Here is a 13,325-nt window from a genome sequence, read left to right on the forward strand (position 1 = left end):
CAGCTTATACAAAGGCACTAGTTACAGAACTAGGAGGTGAGACATCTGCCATAGCGGCATCTTATGCAACAACAGATAGATCAAGAAGGGAAGTTGCAATTGAAATTTCAGGAGCCTGTAAAGAGCAGTGGTGCTTTCCTGAGCAAGCAACTTTGCATTGGGACTCAAAGCTCACAACCACATTGTCCAATAAATATAAAATGGAAGAACGTCTCACCATCGTCGTTGGAGATGTCCACCAGGCAAAAAATTCTTGGTGTGCCAGCATATCCTCTAGGAACTGATCGCAAATGTGGTTCAATCATTGCCAATTTAACATATGAGCATCTCATTTCTTGGAACTGCACACAAACAGTTGTAAACATGACATTTGATACAACTTCATCGAACACAGGCCATAATACTGCCGCCTGCGTCAGTGTGCAAAAGCTAGGACATGCACTTCTTTGGTCAGCTTGCCGACATCATATAGGCGAAATCATTTTGACCCATGTATGTGATGATTTAAAAATAGAGGCTTCAAAGTCTCCAGATATATCCCTGTTTAAACGATCCCGTGATAATTTCGATCATCTTGATCATAGCCAGTTGACTCCACATGTCACAAAATCACTGAATGAAGAAGCAAAACACATAGCTACTGGTCTTAAAACTAATGCAATCGAGACAGCAAAATGTGCCTTAAATTCTGAACAATGTAGAGATGATTACATGGAGTTTGCAAAACTTTGTATACTATACCTAGAGTCTCCGAATATAACACAAGAAATAAAGTTGAATCGCCCAGGAGCCTTACACAAAGCACAGTGGATGGCTAAACTTTTATACACAATTAAGATCTGTCTTCTTGAGAAACAAATAACACAACTACCTGCAGGCACTATAGCTTCAAAGCAACAGATTATAAAACTGCGCGACTTTGCAAATTTTGCCACTCTTATATACAGCTCTTGGTGGATAACCTGTAATTCTGCCATAAATGCTCCTTGGAATAATTTACAAATGCTTCGCTCTCTAATAGAATATAAAGTTGTCCATCCCACCATATCCGACAGTGCAATCAGTGCCTTTGCAAGTCACTATTGGTATCTTACAGAAGAGATGGTGCCACTTGCTCTGTGGTGCAACAAAGTTCCGGCACAAGAACAAAAAGCCATGGCTAATGCACTGCTAGCTACGAAACCAAGTTTTACCAATACTGGTTTTAAGTTGAAAGGTAGATATGGCATGGGTTTTGGGAAACCGAAATTTCCAAAAAATGTCAACATCAATACAAAGCTTTCTGATTTAATTGGAGCAGATTCTTGGTTTTTGTTTTCCTTGTTGGAATTGGACTCTGATTTTTTAAAAGAAGAAGTTTCAGTATGGCCAAATAATACATCCTACATCGCAGCCTTTACGAAGTTAAAAGCACTAAATGTTATCAACGACTGTGCAGAACGCGGGGTCAAGCTTAGTAATGACTTCATCAAGTCCTCAAAGTCTGAAGATCACTACCAGCATGTTGTGCAAGTTGTTGAATAAGATCGACAAAAGCAAAAAAATCTAAGAAAATGACTCAAAAATTTAAATGAATCAAGAATGAGTGCTGACAAGAATTAAAATAAAGATCAAAAGCAATTAGAGCATGTACATCTGTTCTTTTGTTGCATCCTAAATCACTCGAATGTTTATATGTTTGTTGGAATAGATATTTATTTCTTTTTTCCTCATTAATGCTGTTTTTTTAACAATTTTTTTTATTATGGAGGACCGGTGGACCACATAGATATTATTCAAAACTCATGAAACTTTATGTTCATACTTTTTTTGGCATTTGGAACAAAAATAACATAGGTACAAACAATTTCTAGAAAGTTTTTTGAAACATGGGAGGTTTGATGCACCCTAATATATATATGTGTGTGAATTTTAGTTTATTAATCGCTGTTACAAACTAAAAATTTTGTTGTTTGGGGCACTCAACAATTAAAATTCTGGTGTGGCCATATACTTGTAGAAGATATCGCCAAACCAAATGATAAGGGGAGGTGGAGCACATTGGTCTGCTTTTTTACTTATCATTTTTTATCTTATCCAAAAATTTAATGATTAGTTCGATTTTCTACAATAAGCTTCATTGAACACTTCTCAACCCCGCAGATTTTTTTTGAAGTGTTGAATTGATGAACTATTTTTATTTATTTTTTAGCGGAACCTCATAAAGTGGACTGACGTGCCCCACGGGTGGGGTACGTTGGACCGCATAACTCAAACAACATTTGTTATAATTTTAGTGATAAATACTATCAAACTTTGTAACTACCTTATTCTCTGTTGTGTGTAGAGTGAAAAATATTAAGTTTAAAAATCAATATAACATATTAAACTCATTTTAATTGATAAATCATCTTTATTTAAAAACAACAATAAGCATCCACCATTAGTACCCAATTATTTTTTAAAAATCGAAAGAAAAATCAAAAAATACTTTTATAATTATTGAGATTTAAGAGAAAAAAAAAGTTTTTAAATTTTGTGGGGTAGGTTTGTCTGGTCCAACATATCCCACAAAGAGTGGACCAACCTACCCCCACCTTCTTGGTCTGAAAACTGATGTCGTAATTTTTTCTTTTTGACAAAAAATTAAAATATTGCCAATTATTATGAGCTAAAGAACGTTACTTTAAGAAAGGAGTTCAATTTTTTAACGTAATCTTGATGAAAACCATTCAAAAAAAAAAAAAATTTGTTTTCTGAAAATTACTACTGAAATAACACTTTCTGGAATAAAAATTTTTCAACATAACTGTACCATGTGATTTTATTATAGGATTTGTAGGACCATCGGTGTTATTTGTTGGTCATAAAATAAAATAAAAATTAATAGTATTAAAATAATTGAGACCGGTTCAACGTTTTTACCCCACCTCCCCCTATACCTTCAACAGAAAAGCACACCTTTGAGCAATATGCCTTAGGTTGTACAACAAAAATGTACAGAGGGATGTGTGTATTGTGTTTTGCAAATTGGACAGAGTTGATTATCGTAGTTTAACATATACTGGGGGGGGGGGGGGGGGGGAGATGTTCAAGAAAAATCGTAACTATATATTATTAATTTAACAATCAAATTTAGTTTTTTTTTTTAGCAATGTGAATCCAGTTTTAAGTGTGTAGTAGTGTTGCAAAAATCGGGAAGGCATCAAAACTGAATGGAACAACTAAAAAGCTCTGTTAAAATGATAAAAAGTCTATCAAACAAATATATCAAATTGTTGTAAAACATTAAAAGTTCCATCAAAATGTGCACTCAGACAAAGAATAAAGAAACAAATATGGCAGAAAATGAACAATATATTTTTGGATATTCTCCAAAATAGAAAGTTAGCAAGTCGACTATCGACATGCCTGTAATGCAAAGATACCCAAATTTGTTTCAGGAATGTGCAATTTCAAAGAATGACTTATCTTAGCGATGAAAACCAGTGGGGTACACATAGCACCCCCAAAGGGGAAAGGGAGTACTGAAGTCTATGTACGCAACTGGTGACAACTGTAAAAAATTTTGTCTCTGGAGTTTAAACAGTGGAACCTCAATTTTGAATTCTTAAAATCCGAATGAGACCCGAAACCCTGAACTTTTCCCTTAAATTTAAAATAAAAAATCTTTTTTTTTTCAATTTTAAATGTGTAAAATTGTTAACATTCAGCAATTTCTTGTTGAAAGCACAGTACTTGCTGGTTGTTATTTCTTGTCTTTGATGCCATTTGTCATGCATTAATTTGCATTTTGTTGTAATTGTTAGGCAATCTTTTATCATCAAGGCCATTCCATGAAAAAACGGATATTTTGTCTTGCAAGTGACAGTTCATATATCATTAAAAATGATAATTTGAAAAGGTAATGGACACAATTTTGGTGCCTGAGGAATCACTAACATATGTGATTTCTTGCGAATTTTTCTTTATTTTTAATTTCCTGTTGAAATAATTATTTTTAATGAAACATATGAGTGGTTACGTGCGGGACAAAATGCTGGCATTTTTGTGGAGCTTGTCACATCTACTTTCAGTTAAAGATATATATATATATATTTTGTTTACTCATTTGTAAACAATACAAAGCATATTGAGCAAAAGTGCAAAAGGCAATTTTTAGTATAAGTATGATTTATTTATTGTACTGTTGGGTACATTGTAAATCACTTAGTCATTGCAGTTAATATCATATACCATTGCAGTTCAAATCATAATAGAGTTAAATAGAATTTAATATTATTTAGTTTGAAAATTCGTCTGTTAGTCCGTTAACCTGTTTTTTCTCTCTTTTTTTAGATTAAACTCTCCATAAAGTATAAACCAAAAACTGCACCACGGAAGAGCCAGACACTTCATCTAATATTCTTCAGAGTCGTTTTGGAAATTTGGTTAGTGAAATTTTCTTTATTTCTTATTGAAGGAAAGCAAAAAACCTTACACTACATTCTACTATAGATGTTGTGAATTAAAATATCTTTTAGATTTCAAAACCCTTTCTGGCATAAGTCATTATGCATATTTTGAAATACAAAGAAAAAACACCCCTAGTGTGTGTAATTAATTTTCTACACATAGATTTCACACACAAAAAAAAAATTCTAGTTGCGTTTTTGACATTTAATTAACATTAGGCAAAAAAGGGCATCTTTTATTTTTCTCCTGATGTGACTGGAAGCCACATCATTCTTTGTTTGGATCATTGTTTAAATGTTCATCAGGCTTTGTTTAAATTTTTTATGTCATAACAAGAATTAGCGATCACAAAGTCCAACTCTTCTCAAATTTATTATCATTCAATGGCATGAAAAAAATTCTGTAATGTCCATATTTCTTTCTTGAGTGTGAATTTAAAAGTTATTTTTGCACCATACTTGAAAACTCAAGCTTCTAGTTAATAACCAGTGGCTAGTAGACCCTTTTAACGTGTTTTTCCATTAACTTCGAGTCAATGGCCGGCAGATCCTTTTCTTTTAAAAACCACTTTTTGCCAACTTAATTTTTCTTAAATAAATTGCTTTTCATTTATATCTCCAGTATGAGAAAACAGAAATAATAAATGGTGCCTCTTTGAAAAGAAACATACAGTGGCATAGTCAAAGGAGCTCACACACAGGAGACTGGGTTTACTTTTCATATTTCTGCAGGAGTTCTACAACTTTTTAAAATTTTAGCACATGCAACCTGTCTCTTATTGTGTATAATTTACTTGCCAGATGTAAATTAATTCTAAAGCTTACCAGATGTTCTATGCTTTTTAAACGTGTTTTGTGGTATCATCTTTAGCTTATAGTGTTCCCTGTTGATATGAGACATTTAATTTTTTTTGCAAATTATGTTTGGAAAATAAATAAATTTGTTCTGTTATGTGCAATCTACCTCTTTATTTGTAAGTCGTCCCAAAATAGCCTTGCCTTTCAAAACTAGGCTCTTTCCTTGAGGTAGACAGGTGTATCATCTAGGGATGGGTGATGCATCTCAAAAAACCGGTGTACATCCTACATCCTTAAACTGGTTTAGAATCTTTCTCTAAACCAACGCATCAGTGCTGCATAATTTACAAATCTAATCACCATGTTTTCTGCTACAGTCTCATTTTTCGCAAAATGAGAAAACACTATCTCAATTGCGAAAGTAAAGCAAAGCATTTTCGCTTTTTTGCTGAAATAAAAAAAATAATTCAAAATTATTAATAATAATAATAAAAAGAAAGAATGTATGATCCCAGAGAAGAAGCAAGCATGGTGATAGTCTACTTGGTCTTTTACAAATCTTAGCTAAGATTTTTAAATTGCTATCAAGTTCAACAATGCATAGTCTTATCTGGCATGTCCCCCCCCCCCCCTCAATAAGTGCATTATTAGGATAGGACTACCAGAGCTTCCCCCAGGATTAAAAAAGGGCAGGGTGCTGTTTTTCAAAAGAAGGACACTTTTTTGAGAAAAGGGCACTTTTTCGAAACTAAAAGGCATGTTAATTATAGCTTCAAAGCATCAGTGGATATAGTCGTAGGATATTACTGTTATTCCTGGGTTCAAATGTCTTACTGTCGCAACAAAAAAAACTTTGAAACATTCATGAATTACTTCGTAGGACATTTGAATAGTTTATAAACATTTTCAAAGGAGGCGATTGGGACTAAAAATTGGGGAAGAGGGGGGGGGGGGTAAAAAAAGAGAACAACTAAAAGCCATAGGATTTTTAGCATCTGCAAGAAAAAGGAAAGAAAAAAAAGGAGAGAAAACAGTACAAAATTTTGCTAAGGCTGGTTTTGAGAGCATGTGAGTGGTAATTGATGCAAATGAAACTCACGTTTCTCTTAAGATTTTGATGAATTATGTACATAATAACTTTCCCCAACGACACACTTTAACATGAATTAGACTTACATTAGTTACCACAAAGTACTTTGAGATGTCACAAACATTTGGTAACAATTTCATTAAGCAAGAATGGCTTGTTTATGTAAAACAATTGATTTACTAATATCTAAACAATGAATACATAAAGTAAAAGTTTCTGCTTGTGGCTAAATAATGTTTTGTAAGCAGATATACATAAGTAAAACAAATTATTATGATCTGAAAATTTGGACATTCTGCTTTTTTTTTTTTTAAATAATTTCTAGTTTTGATTTCTAAATTGGAAAACAAAGAATGAACTATAAAAGGGGGAGGGGGCCGAAAACTAATTCTTTCAGCTGTTACTAGCTGTAACTTAAGACTTTTAAATCCAAAAGTAGTAATTGCTCTTGGAGTAACCACCACCATAAAGAAACAAAAACCAATAAACAGCACCAGTTTCAAAGCACTTAGTATTTATTTTCAATAATTAAAAGTCATTTGTTTTCATTTGAAATGTCAAAAATCATCCACATTTGACTTTTACATGCGTTTCTTTGATGCCACGTGTCACGCGAAATATTAGCGTTTTGCTATTAATCTGCAGCAATCTTTTAGCATCTGCTTTCAGTTTTCGATGTTTCTTATTATTTTTTGAGTAGTACACAATATGAAGAAAGCTGAGCAAAAATACAAACGTATTTTTCAGATAAAAAAATTATCGGCGTGCGTATAAAGCATAATAATAAAACAGAGCATATTATCCGCTAAAACAGCTGTTTCAGCAAATAATCGTGATTTTGATTAATTTACACTGAAATAAAATTTAAGAAAAAAAAATTAAATTCGCAGCGCAGAAAAAAAAAACGGAAAAAAAAAATGGCGCGGATTTTGGGCGTTGGCGGATTTTAGGTCGGTGGATTTCTGGCGCTCCATTGCATCTACTTAATTCTAATTAAAAATGGAAAAGCACTATTAAAAATATGAATTTGATTGAAAGATTATAAAATGCAAGGCTAACTTAACATTTATCTGGCTGGAAGAAAAGTAGAGTTTTCTTAACATACATGTCAATTGGACAAAGAAACACTTCCCTTGTCATGAAGCGATAAGGAGGAAGGATGACAGCCAGTATTCTTCGCTACAGCCCTCCATTATTAAATAAAGGAGGATGGGAAGCCTGAGGCAAGGAGCAAGGAAGTGATTCTGGGAATTCAGCAGTGGCTTATCAGTAGTGTTCCAAAAAGTGAAAGGTCCTTGGAAGAACATTGTTAAGTCTCTAGAATGCCCAGTAGGCCACTTTTTATCCCTTGTGGTAACTGATAATGGAAGGCATGCTTTTCTAATAGTCAGTTCAATGGCAATCCTAGTTAAGAGGCGAGGGGAAGGGCGGATGTCCGCTGTTTTCACTTAGAAGAAAGTCATTGTGGGAAAACAATGGAAAGGGACACTGGCTCCTTCCTTTTTCTAGTAAAAATCTTAAATCCAAAGGATGCCAGTTCATGAACAAAAAGGCAATTAGGGCGCCGTTTTACCGATAAAACGGCAAGTTGGGCGCGTTCTAAGAATCAAAGGGCAAGTTGGGCGCGGCGCCCTCCCGCCCAATCCTGGGGGAGGGTCTGGGACTACAATGTTCTAAAAACCAAACGTGTATTCTTTATATAATTAGCATAATCCAAGATTTTTTATTTTGTGTTTAAAAGAAATATCTGCTGCACCTATTTCTTTAAAGTTGTCATAGATGAAATTAGAATTTTATTTTTAACTGGAGATGAAACACACTGAGACATTTAGAAAGATGTGAGAATGTGTAACATTTTTGCATTTGCTAAAGACTTAATGATTTTAGCTTTTATGCTCAAGAACTTATGAACCCAGCTTAAACCCTGCTAATCACCGATGTACAGATACTGCTCTACAATTGTTGTTTTAATCTCTTAATTGCTGGTAGAAGCAGGGCACCTTGATGGGAGATTACTGTGACAAACCAAAAATGAATTTATCTTATAGTCACTCACCAAAACAAAAAAAAAGGAAAGAAAAGTGGCAAAATAGCAATAAAGATTGTGTACACAAATCTTGGTGTTTCGAGTTACCAATTTTTAAATGCAAGATGAGATTGCTTTCATAAGCTCACCTTTTTACATTGAAAAAATATGTTCAATGTAATCAGGGCCCAATACAGGCTGATTTTGCTACCGTTTTTCGGTACCTTCACAAAAATTTTGTTTTGAAATCGGTACTTTCACAAGAATCAAGTTATAAAATCAGTGGCTTCACAAAAACATCGAAAATTTCACAAAACTTCGCATTTTAAAATGTAAAATTTGATTCTCCGTTTAAAACAAAATTTACTCATAAAATAACATTCTGAGCATGTTTATACGAACAATCACTTAAATAGAAACCTTTTTGTAGTATTTTAACTAATTTTTAGCTGTTTCTCGCCAAAGTGTATTTATGCAATATTATCGCAATCTTTAAACATCTGTTTTGGGAAACCATTTTTCTCATAATTTCCTATTTTGTACACAGTACATAGCCCATTAAGCTGAAATTACAATGATATTTTTGGTACTTGTTAGGTTTTTAGCTCCCATCCCCCCTCCCCAAAAAACGAAATCTGTTAAAAATAATACTAGATGACATTTACACTTTTCGAACTAAAATTTCTTTTGTTCTACTTCTCCTTTACAAACGGTACTTTTATTAATTTTTTTCTTCTTTTGAGAATTTCTTGCTGGTGTTAGAATCTGTTTGAAGAATATATTTTGTAAAATTTAAACAAATAGTTATAAGTAAAGCTCTTAAAAAAAAAAAAAGTACATCGTGATGCCTTGTAACATCACGATTTAAGTTTGGCAGTGCATCGCAGTGTAAACATTTTAACATCGCCCAGCCCAAATAGCATCTAAGTTTCTTTAAAAATAGCTTAATTATGTATGGGTGTTTGTTTTAATGTTATCTTTTCCTTGCAGTCTCTAACAGAAGCGTTGCAACCCCTAGCCCGAGAAGAGGCAAGGTCGTCCAATGCCATGCCCCCCCAGCGTCGGAAACGTGCCGAATTTGTTGAAGATCCAAAAGCGAATAATAAACGCCTACGAATGCATAGCAGGTATGTCTGGAGTCCTTGAAATATCCTTGTATTTTACGAATACCAATTTCAAATAGTAAAACTGTAGAAAGGTAGAACTTGTAGAAAACACAAAAAGAACTCAATCGTATGATTTCAGAAGATAAAATTCAAAGTTATTTACTCTGCATCATAATTCTCTCTGCACTGTTGTTGGTGAACTTCCTAGAAAACAGGTTCTGCAGTTTTGGGGAGGTTAAATTTTTCCTCATGAAAAAAAGGACAATGTTACTGCTGTAATGCGAACGAATGTTTTGTCTTCAAATTCTGCTGTGTAAAGTGATCGCTAAGTCTCCAATCTGAAAGTGACATCATAGTTTTGGAAAATTTTCTGTGATATAAAAAAAGATACATATAGACTAAAAAAAGGCAGAAACTTAATGACACAGAAAGTAGGGTTCGTACTCTCCTTCAAAACTCCTCCAATACTCCTTCATTTAAGAAATTTTTCCGAAGGGCCCTTCAGACTCCTTCATTTTGGTTTTGGCTCCTTCAAAACTCCTTCGTTTTTAGTTTAAGACTACATAATCTTCCTGTATGACCAGGGTTGGCAAAAACCCGGGTTTTTTTAAAAAAAGCCCATGGACCCAGGGTTTTTTGGGTTTTTTTAAAATAAAACCCAAAAAAAACCCAACTAAAGTTGGGTTTTTAAAAGAAATGTGGTTTTTTTTGTCTTTTTTTAGGGAAAATGTGGGGTACTTGTAGCATATTGTAGCATAAGTATATGGACAAAGTGCAAAGATTATCTTCGGGTAAAAAGCTAGAAACCTAGTTAAAATTCAGAGTTTTATGAAGAAAAGTATAAAAGACGAAAAAACCCAAGAATGTTTAAGTTTCAGATTTTTTAATTTTCATTATTACCAACAGTTAAGGCAAAGTTACTTCTCGAGTGATAAAATCTATGGTTCGTTTTTTAATTACTACATTTTTTTTTTTTTTGCATTTTACTTTATAGTATTTCATTTTGTTGTGCAAAACTACTGTAGAACCTCAATTAGTTTAAATCCCTTTTTACTGAATTCCAGCTTAATCAAGACATTTTTTTGAATTTTATGTTGCCTGTTTTTCTATTTCTGTGTACAGGGTAAGAAATATTAAACTTTTTTGTAAAATAATGAAAATACTGTACCTGTTCTGTTTTTTGTCGACCGTTTGAAAAATCTGTTTATTTCTAAAAAATTTACCTTGTGTTTATTCGAGATTTGTGACGTGTTGGTTAGCAGAAAATAATTTACATAAAAGCCTTTTAACTAGATTAGTTTCTTCTGTACAATCTACAAATATTGAGAAAATCAGATGTGACAGGACTTGGTCAAGATAATTTGAGTTATTTATTGACCAGTTAAACAAAAAGTTAAATACATTTATTTAAAATCTTTGAAGTATATTTTTAATGCCGTTAAGAGTTAAGAAATACTATTAAAGCTCAAAATCCATTTTTCATGTTCATTGTCTGTGGTGAAGAACAAATAAAAAAGAAGTTTAAATTGTGAAAGTATTTAAATTAATTAATTTTTTTAAAAATTCTCACAAAATTTTAAAAAACCCAAAAGTGGGCTAAATAATGGGTTTTTTTTGAATGGGTTTTTTCAAAAAAACCCATTGGGTCCAACCCAATTGGGTCCAATTCGGCCAACCCTGTGTATGACACTAACATAAAATACTTCGATCGATAACTTAACTTTGTCACATGAGCGAAGGTATAAGGGCGAATTTAATGTAGCAATTTCGTGTATTTATTTTTTTCATAAAGATGTGATTTACAAATTGATCACAGAAGTCATAAAAGTTGATGGTGAAAATATTGTTATATGACAAAGACATTTCATAAGTGAAATAAAACATGCTTAATTGGTGCTTGGCTATTTTTTTTTTAAGTTTTATGATTATATTGTTTTTTCTCCACCACACTGTCTGAGTAACATAAATCAGGTTCAGAAATACATAAGAAGATGTACTACATTAAGTGATTGTGTTTAAAAAAAACAATTGTTTAGTAAATTGCAGTTATGATATTGTAAAAAGAGCAGTGCTTTGAAGGGGAGACAGGTTCAAGAAATTGTGACAAGTGAGAAAAGGGGAAGGGGGTCAAATATGTTGAAAAAAAGTGCAACATCATTTAATGACAGCTCTTAGTACTCCTGCAAAATCTCATTTTGCTCCTTCAAAACTCCTCCAAAACTCCTTCATTTTATTTCTGAAATTGAGTACAAACCCGGGAAAGGTTTTTGAGCTAAGGTTTGACAGAAAGAGTGAAAATTATATTCCTCATTTTGCCTTTCCAACCAGAAGCTCACATCTTTTCATTAAAAATAAAATTGCTAAATCCTGGAATGCTTGTATGTAATTTACACAGACGATGAGGTGCATAGTGGTTTGGCATTGGGCTCTTACTCCCAAGGTCACAGGTTCTACTTCACTCACTTGTTAAATTTTCTGGATGCGGATCATCGGCTACTATGGGACATGATCATGTGGCATGTTCAAGGTTCCTTGAATAATCTGTTTGGCTTGGACACTCTAGGGTAAATTCAATTAAATTCCTAGCATAATGAGAGATCCTTATAAGCCTAGGTGCCTTCTCTGGTGAGAAACAAGGCATTGACATTTAAAAACGGAAATGAAAATCCGCAAATGGCAAAGGAGCTAATACACAGCTTCATTAACAGCAAACAATTAACATGTTAGTTCATTATAAGTTTCATTGTATTTTTTATTTCTATTTACTGTTGAATGATAGCAAAGTGTTTTATTTATTGTTATATAGTATTTTCTCCAAACCTTTATATGCCTTTCAATGGATGATCTTGTAATTAATCTTATTTAATGAAGTAAATAATCATTTTAAATAACTTTTTAAGCCTGAAAATTATGGATAAGAAGAAACGTATCCTAAAGTTTTAAAATTAATTTATAGAAGCAGGAAAGAACATTTATACATTAAAGGTAGAAAGTTTTTAGTTAAATTATTAATTCAGGGTTCAAAAGCTCCTAGAAAAACTGGAAAAGTCAAGGAGATTAATATCTCTTTAAAAAGTCAGTTTTTTACTATGTATTGAAACCTTTAGAAATCTGGTGGTTTTTTTCATTACTGATTGTGGGAAATCAATGTTGGTTGCAATATTGGATTGCCAATAAAATCCGTAGAATAATGAACCTTTCACCTTACATCCTTACTAATATTATAAATGCGAAAGTGACTTTGTTTATATATTTGTGTGTTTGTTTGTAATTCTTTCACGCCTTAACTACTTAATCAATCATCATGAAATTATTTATAGACATTGTCAGGAGTGCAGAGTAGAACATAGAGTACCTTTTATCCAGAAAAAAAGTATTTTTTAAAACGAGTCTTTTCTTGATCCGTAGATTTATTGTCAGAATTCCAGTTTAATATTACCCCTTTTAAGTTAATTCAGTTTCCCAATTTTTTGTCTTTGGCAACAGAAGAAAAGATTATTACTGCTAGTTCTTAAGATTTTTGAATTGAAGAAGCTAAGGCTTACGATATGCAGTAAAACCTCTCTACAACGATACTGTTGGGACCTAAAAAAAAATATCGTAATAGACAGGTTATCACTATGGATAGTTTGATTATTCATGCTGACATTTTGCTGGGGCCAAAAAAAATTGTTATAGACCGGTTATTGTTATAGACAGTATCGTTATACACAGGTTTCACTGTATGAGTAATGTTGGATAAGAAAGTCATAAAATAAATTTCAATATTTAGATGTATGCATAATAACCAAGCCTTTGTATGTATTCTCATCTGTAAATATTATTCAATCGCCTATCATTCGTTTGTTCTATTCATCTGCCTTCATTTTGCC

General features: G+C 32.8%; 1 protein-coding gene across 2 annotated transcripts in view; it reads left to right on the forward strand.

The window, feature by feature from the left end:
- The first annotated feature begins 9,337 nt into the window (after positions 1-9,337).
- LOC129221962 (DCN1-like protein 5) overlaps positions 9,338-13,325 on the forward strand; it is a 42,477-nt gene continuing 38,489 nt past the window's right edge. The window contains exon 1 of one of the 2 annotated variants that reach the window (XM_054856361.1): positions 9,338-9,474. In XM_054856361.1, the coding sequence (XP_054712336.1) occupies positions 9,390-9,474 (85 nt within the window). In that variant the 5' untranslated portion in view covers positions 9,338-9,389. The remainder of the gene's footprint in view (positions 9,475-13,325) is intronic. The other variant, XM_054856360.1, reaches the window with a different exon arrangement.

Source organism: Uloborus diversus, chromosome 5, assembly GCF_026930045.1.
Source record: "Uloborus diversus isolate 005 chromosome 5, Udiv.v.3.1, whole genome shotgun sequence".
Classification (NCBI taxonomy): Eukaryota; Metazoa; Arthropoda; class Arachnida; order Araneae; family Uloboridae; genus Uloborus; species Uloborus diversus.